The sequence below is a fragment of the Xenopus laevis genome, chromosome 1L (genome assembly GCF_017654675.1).
Source record: "Xenopus laevis strain J_2021 chromosome 1L, Xenopus_laevis_v10.1, whole genome shotgun sequence".
NCBI lineage: Eukaryota > Metazoa > Chordata > Amphibia > Anura > Pipidae > Xenopus > Xenopus laevis.
In genome coordinates this window covers 216,420,165-216,428,470 of record NC_054371.1, presented here as the reverse complement: position 1 = coordinate 216,428,470, position 8,306 = coordinate 216,420,165, and the positions used below count along the sequence as shown (strand labels likewise).

The following is an 8,306-nucleotide window of genomic DNA, read 5'->3' as shown; positions in this document are numbered from 1 at the left end:
GGATAGCAGGTATAGTAGGGAGAGATGGTGCCTATAGTAACAGTGGGATAATAGTCTCTGGGAAGGGAGTGTGACTGTGGGATAGCAGGTATAGTAGGGAGAGATGGTGCCTATAGTAACAGTGGATAATAGTCTCTGGGAAGGGAGTGTGACTGTGGGATAGCAGGTATAGTAGGGAGAGATGGTGTCTATAGTAACAGTGGATAATAGTCTCTGGGAAGGGAGTGTGGCTGTGAGATAGTAGGTATAGTAGGGAGAGATGGTGTCTATAGTAACAGTGGATAATAGTCTCTGGGAAGGGAGTGTGGCTGTGAGATAGCAGGTATAGTAGGGAGAGATGGTGCCTATAGTAACAGTGGATAATAGTCTCTGGGAAGGGAGTGTGACTGTGGGATAGCAGGTATAGTAGGGAGAGATGGTGTCTATAGTAACAGTGGGATAATAGTCTCTGGGAAGGGAGTGTGACTGTGGGATAGCAGGTATAGTAGGGAGAGATGGTGTCTATAGTAACAGTGGATAATAGTCTCTGGGAAGGGAGTGTGACTGTGGGATAGCAGATATAGTAGGGAGAGATGGTGTCTATAGTAACAGCGGATAATAGTCTCTGGGAAGGGAGTGTGACTGTGGGATAGCAGGTATAGTAGGGAGAGATGGTGCCTATAGTAACAGTGGGATAATAGTCTCTGGGAAGGGAGTGTGACTGTGGGATAGCAGGTATAGTAGGGAGAGATGGTGTCTATAGTAACAGTGGATAATAGTCTTTGGGAAGGGAGTGTGACTGTGGGATAGCAGGTATAGTAGGGAGAGATGGTGTATATAGTAACAGTGGGATAATAGTCTCTGGGAAGGGAGTGTGACTGTGGGATAGCAGATATAGTAGGGAGAGATGGTGTCTATAGTAACAGTGGATAATAGTCTCTGGGAAGGGAGTGTGAGTGTGGTATAGCAGGTATAGTAGGGAGAGATGGTGCCTATAGTAACAGTGGATAATAGTCTCTGGGAAGGGAGTGTGACTGTGGGATAGCAGATATAGTAGGGAGAGATGGTGTCTATAGTAACAGTGGATAATAGTCTCTGGGAAGGGAGTGTGAGTGTGGTATAGCAGGTATAGTAGGGAGAGATGGTGCCTATAGTAACAGTGGATAATAGTCTCTGGGAAGGGAGTGTGACTGTGGGATAGCAGGTATAGTAGGGAGAGATGGTGTCTATAGTAACAGTGGGATAATAGTCTCTAGGAAGGGAGTGTGACTGTGTGATAGCAGGTATAGTAGGTTAAATTTGAATATATATATATATAAAAGAAGCACAGTTCTACTTACCGTTCAGTGACACCGTGTAGAGAAAGAGAAGAAATGTGACAGCAACTGATGGGGTCGTAGGTGCCAAGTTCTGCGGCATACTGATCTCCTACTTCAACTCCAACACAACATGGAGGATCAAAGGTTCACTGAAAAATAAATGGGAATGATGTTGACGTACTCAGAAAAATTCAGCATGGGATTAGCAGACAAAACCCCAGATTTGCCTCACCCCAGACAGGCAACATTTTTCATGAAAAGTGGAAGGTCGTCAAAGAAATACAACTGATCTGTATTGCTCAAGTGAATGCTCAGCTACAAACACCCGGCACCCTCCTTGGCTTTTAGAAAGAAATATGCAGGATGGAGATCACTGCCATGCAAATAACTGGTGTTACTGGTCCTTTAATGGATAATAAAATGAATCCCCTATAATCGTTAGGCAGCTCCTCCCAAATTAAAATATCTACACTACACACATTAGAGATCAGATAGGCTATGGGGATAGTTGAAGGACACAGACATGAATTGATACTTGACACCCCAGATGGTGATGGACTACAACTCCCAGCAACTTTAACCTTTTGATTGGGAGTTTGTTAAGAAAAACTCCCAATGCCAGTGGGGAGAGGTGGGCACTTGTGTCCTTAAAATGCCCTGCCTTCATTTCCAGCCACCCCAGCTCTTTCTTGCCAGCAAAATCATACTGCCTATTAATTCAGTGAGAAAACGAAAGTCTTGTGAGGCTGCTCGGCTCAAATGACCAGCAGATGGAGCTGTGGTTTGAAAATCTTTTTATTAACAGTTTAAAAACTGCTTCTGTCTTTAAAACACACAAAAAAAAACCAATGTAAATTGAATAACAGAGTACGCCATTTGTTTTTCGTTTTTTGGTTTCGTTTAAAGGAACAGTAACACCAAAAAATTAATGTGTTACAAAGGAATGACAATATAATGTGCTGTTTCCATGCAGTGGTAAAACTGGTGTGTTTGTTTTAGAAACTCTACTATAGTTTATATAAACAAGCTGCTGTGTAGCCATGGGGGCAGCCATTCAAGCACAGGATACACAGTAGATAACAGATAAGTACTACTATAGTTTATATAAACAAGCTGCTGTGTAGCCATGGGGGCAGCCATTCAAGCACAGGATACACAGTAGATAACAGATAAGTACTACTATAGTTTATACAAACAAGCTGCTGTGTAGCCATGGGGGCAGCCATTCAAGCACAGGATACACAGTAGATAACAGATAAGTACTACTATAGTTTATATAAACAAGCTGCTGTGTAGCCATGGGGGCAGCCATTCAAGCACAGGATACACAGTAGATAACAGATAAGTACTACTATAGTTTATATAAACAAGCTGCTGTGTAGCCATGGGGGCAGCCATTCAAGCACAGGATACACAGTAGATAACAGATAAGTACTACTATAGTTTATATAAACAAGCTGCTGTGTAGCCATGGGGGCAGCCATTCAAGCACAGGATACACAGTAGATAACGGATAAGTACTACTATAGTTTATACAAACAAGCTGCTGTGTAGCCATGGGGGCAGCCATTCAAGCACAGGATACACAGTAAATAACGGATAAGTACTACTATAGTTTATATAAACAAGCTTCTGTGTAGTCATGGGGGCAGCCATTCAAGCACAGGATACACAGTAGATAACAGATAAATACTACTATAGTTTATATAAACAAGCTGCTGTGTAGCCATGGGGGCAGCCATTCAAAGTTGAAAAAGGAGAAAAGGCACAAGATACACAGCAGATAACAGATACGCTCTGTAGTTTACAATAGGATTCCTCAGAACTTATCTGTTATCTGCTGTGCATCCTGTGTCTTTTCTCCTCTTTTACAGCTAGAATGGCTGTCCCATGGCTACACAGCAGCTTATTTATATAAACTATAGTAGAGTTTCTGAAGCAAACACACCTGTTTTACTAGTGCAGAGGAGCAGTATATTATATTGTCATTCCTTCAAAATACTTTTTTATTTTTTCATGTTACTGTTCCTTTAAGTGCTGCTGTATATGGTATAATGTTGCAGCAAGCCTTTGTAACCATCATACTCAGGACTGAACTACACGAGAGCGGTTCTCATACATACGCACTTGTGGTCAGAAGGGATTGCATTCAGCGAGAAAATATCATTAGAGCTCAGGATTAAACCGCAGGCTTCAGAATCCATAGGGATTGTTGGTAAAGTATATTTGTTTAGTTGAACATGATTTTTGGTGGATTTCCCGCTGGTGCCAGAGTATTTACTAATCACAACTCCCCCACCTCTCCCCACTGCCCCGGCTCATTAGTCTAATCCCTCTTCATGGCCACAGACTGAAATACATTGATCTTTGAAGTACTGAGTGTTCTCACCCACTAATGTGATTTTATTTGTTAAGGTGCCTTATTATCCTAATCTGTTCTGAAGGGACCTCTGACATCTAACATTTCTACTATTTAAAGCCCTATAATAAGTGTTTTGGGTGGGTCGGTGGATGAGTGGGCTTGTCTTCACAATTCACATATCTTTTTTTAGGATGGATGGTCGCTTAAAATAAAAATATACAATTAGCCCCATTATCTATCAGATTCCATGTTGCTATCTCTGGGCCAGTACAGCAACAAACTCAGCAATATGGAAATTCATACCTCCCAACTGCCCCGTTTTTAGAGGGACAGTCCCTCTTTTGACAGCTCAACCTGCAGTCCCTCATTTGTCCTAGAAAGTCCTGTTTTCCTCTGCACTGAACAGCCAGAAAAAGAAACAAAGTTTCTAACTCTATTGGCTTTTGGCAGAGAGCCCAGAACAGCTACAATTGTAGATAAGATACTTTTGTTACAATTTAGACATAAGCAAATAAGTAATTATAACAATATAAGATAACAGGACCCTTGGGAAATGTTAGACTAACAGCTTAAAGGGCAATTCACCTTCATTAGCAAAACTGTAATAACTGGAAAAAAAAAAACAGAAATATGTTCAAACTTTCATAAACTGTCAAATTTTGTAAAATGAACATGATAATTAGGGGGTGTGGCCACAATAATGGGCGTGGTCAAAACTGTTGCCGCGCTACGTACAGCAACTTTTTTGTCCCATTTTTTACTTCCAAAATGTTGGGAGGTATGGAAATTTACTATAATTTTTATACCATTTTAGAGATACTTTAGACAAATAGAACCCCTTCAGCACCCCTATGTGTGACACCCAAACAACTTCTGGGTCAGGTCTTGGGTGCAGGGTTCCGTATTTCTGCTACATCCATCCACACAGAATTTAATGCAATCTGAGCCATTTATTAGAAATGATGGAGACATTACGCACATCTGCAACTGTGTATGAAATATGCACCCCGTTCTGCCTCCAGTCATCTAATACAGTCAATAAGGCTTATAGAATATGGCATGTCCTATTTACCTGCCCTGCTGTGATCTAAATTCAATCAAGATTCCGCCTGCCTAAAATCATATTAAGGGAGCATATCTTCATCTCTTAATCATGAATACGGGCCAAGGGTTGGGACAAATATTATGCTTTTGTGAGTTCCTCTTTGAGCAAGAATTAAAGGGGTCGTAGAGTCATGGAAAAATTCTTAAATGACAAATACACCCATCAATGGAGCCTGCCCAGTATATCCTATGCACAAAGCTGGTGTAGAATTCTCATTTGCGCCAACTCTTCCTACAGTGCATCAAGAGCACAACGCTCCTTGAATAAAGGGGGGGGGGGCAGAGAGTTATGGTAAACTGCTTAAAGGGCATGTAAAGGCAAAAAAATAAAATCCCATTTTTACTTTCTTTAATGAAAAAGAAACCTATCTCCAATATACTTTAATTAAAAAATGTGTACCGTTTTTATAAGAAACCTGACTGTATGCAGTGAAATTCTCCCTTCATTTACTGCTGTGGATAGGAATTGTCAGACGGTCCCTAACTGCTGAGCAGGGAAACAATCATACTTATGAATAGCAGGGGGAGCCCCCGCCTTACTTCCCAGCCATGCAGAACTCAAGCAGCTTTGTTTATGACGATCCCTAAGCAGCCCAGACCACACTGAGCATGTGCACAGTCTTAGTCTTGCAAAGATGTTTAATAAAGTTACAAGATGGTGACCCCCTGTAGCCAACTTTGAAAGCATAAATTATTTGTTTGATTAGGCTTGTGGTGCAGTAGGTTCATGTTTATATTTAGTATACAAAATACAGCATTTCTAGCCTTATTCTATTTTAGACTTTACACGCCCTTTAATACAGATAATTACTACATGGCAGCACAGAAACCAGTACAACTTGGATCGGAATTTAATAATCAGCCCTGTAGCATCAGCTTATATTACAGGGGAACCTCATTTTCTGCTGGATAATTAGTGACGACCCCTAAGCTTAGCTTCTCAACAGCCAATCAGAGCCCACTGAGCATGTGAGTGTCACAGACACTTTCCAAGATGATGACCCCCTGTGACAAGTTTGAAGTCCTGGATCATTGCTGCTATTGACAAGCTGAAACTTTAGGCTGGTGCAATAAAGTCAGTATATAAAATATGGCATTTTTAGCCCTCTGGCTTTGTGGTGGCACTTGCATGTAAGTCCAGGCTTAATGTACCGCTCTCTATAGCTGTTGTACCACTCCCAGGTTGTGCTCCCTTTATGAGAAGCACCACACCTCTTTCTTGTAAACGAATACCCTTCCATGCAAACCAAGGTAGACGAGAACAGGGCATCCAAAAGAATAGCAGGATCCCTCTCTTTCTATCCCATTAAAATGCCAATACAATCATGCCACACATCAGGGATCCAATATGCAAACTATGCGCAAATATTACAGGGGGCAAACTACCTTAAAGGAACAGTAACATCAAAAAAATGAAAGTGTTTTAAAGTAATACAAATATAATGCAGTGTTGCCCTGCACTGGTAAAATTGATGTGTTTGCTTCAGAAACACTACTATTGTTTATATAAATAAGCTGCTGTGTAGCAATGGGGGCAGCCAGTCAAAGGAGAAAAGGCTCAGGTTAGACAGCAGATAAACTCTGTAGAACATAATAGTGTTATCTGTTATCCACTGTTTAACCTGTGCCATATAGAATTTTTTCAATTTACGTCATTGCTCCACAGCAGCTTGTTTATATGAACTATAGTAGTGTTTCTGAAACAAACAGATCAGTTTTACCAGTGAAAAGCAACAGTACATTATATTTTCATTACTATAAAACACTTTCGTTTTTTGGTGTTACTGTTCCTTTAAACACTATTTATTATATTCCCCCAACTGATTGCAGAAATTTTCATCCTTGACTCTCAGCCAAAATGGGTCCCCACTCCAGCTACCGATCTGGCGCAGGGGAAATTACAGTAAAGAAATTTTCAACACTGGCAGATTCTGCCTTGTTTCAAACAGCCATTGTTTATACTCTCTTCTCAAAACACATTTTGCTTTACAAGGGGAAAGATGCAATAATATTACATAAAGGAGTGGTGGGGATGCAAAGAAGCAAAAGACAGAACTCTGTCTGTGAATTGGCTCATGTGATCCTAATTTTAGGATTCCAGGGGGCGGTCCTTATTTTTTAAAATGGCAATTTTCTATTTGTGATTACCCAATGGCACATACTACTGAAAAAGTATGTTATTATGAAATGTTTTTTTTACATGAAGCAGGGTTTTACATATGAGCTGTTTTATGCAATATCTTTTTATAGAGACCTACATTGTTTGAGAGTTATAGTTTTCATTTAAGTAACACATGCCTTATAAACAAAGGAAATGACTGAGGATAGCCTGCTTCTAATATCCTACTGGCACACAGCAAATATACCATTGCCTTCTGCATATCCTCTACAGAACTGAGGCCAGGCATCAGAGTGCAATAGTAAATTACTGTGCATTTTCCGACTGACAATCTGAAGTGAGATTAATTTAGCACAGAAGTGCTCCTCTATCACTATTTATTGCCAGTACATCAGACTGCTTGGAATAACACATACACTAAGTAACACTAAGAGCCCAATAACTTCAAAGTCTCCAGGTTTATTACCTTCAACAATTTCCAAGCTTGCCATTTTCAACATGATTCCCACTAGAGGGCACTGTTGCTCTAAACTACCCTAAAACAACTGCTGGCGTTGTAACTAAACTCAAAAATAAGGCGCTGTCATCAGTTTGGAATGACAAGCCGAAATGCTAACAAGTTGTTTAGAAAGGCATAATTTAGACGCAACTGTGCTACACCTTAACCCGGCATATTTAGCAATTAAAGGGCTCCTCCACTCAAAAATAAATTGCTTTTGCATTGTGAAAGAAAGTGCAACGATCCACAATTTTCCTATATACAGTCATTAAATGTTTCCAGTGGTTTAAAACATATTTGTAAATGTAATTGCCATTGAAAGCAGTGTTTGTTTATCCCTTTCCGTTGGAAACAAGGCAGCAGACGGGAGTTAACCTACAGATTTTAACCTACAGTAACCAGAGTTATGTTACTTAGGACAAACATAGGCAATGGGGTCCCCCAGCTGTTATTTAACTCCCAGTACCCTCCAGACTGCAACGACTTTATCAGCAGGATTGAGCTGAGCTGCAGTTCAACAACACCTGAAAGCTGTAGGTTATATAATTTGCCCAAACATATTTTCCTGCATTTTATTATAGATGCATGCGCGTATGAAGGAGGCCTTTCTCAGCAGCCAATCAGATAACTCCTTTCGTCCCTTTTAAGCCACTAGGTTCATCTGATCAAATTGATTGATTGGTTGCTATGGGTTTTTTGTATTGGTACAATGCTTACTGCTGCTAATATATTAATACATTAGGATAATGCTCCACAATTAATGAATTCTACCCTTAAACAAGCTGTGACTACAAATCCCAAAATCCTCTGCAAGCTCACTGGCAAGATACATTGTTCTGCCTATTCACAGAACCCTTGAACACAAATTCACTGCTCTAGATATTCTTAAGACTGGGGTTGAAGGGCCAGTACAGGTATGAGACC

At 40.4% G+C, this 8,306-nt stretch overlaps 1 protein-coding gene across 1 annotated transcript in view; it reads right to left on the bottom strand.

The window, feature by feature from the left end:
* The window catches only part of prlr.L (prolactin receptor L homeolog), a 37,266-nt gene that overhangs the window by 26,221 nt on the left and 2,739 nt on the right, over positions 1 to 8,306 (bottom strand). The window contains 1 exon segment of the mRNA NM_001085616.1: positions 1,320 to 1,447. Within this exon segment, the coding sequence (NP_001079085.1) occupies positions 1,320 to 1,398 (79 nt within the window). The 5' untranslated portion in view covers positions 1,399 to 1,447.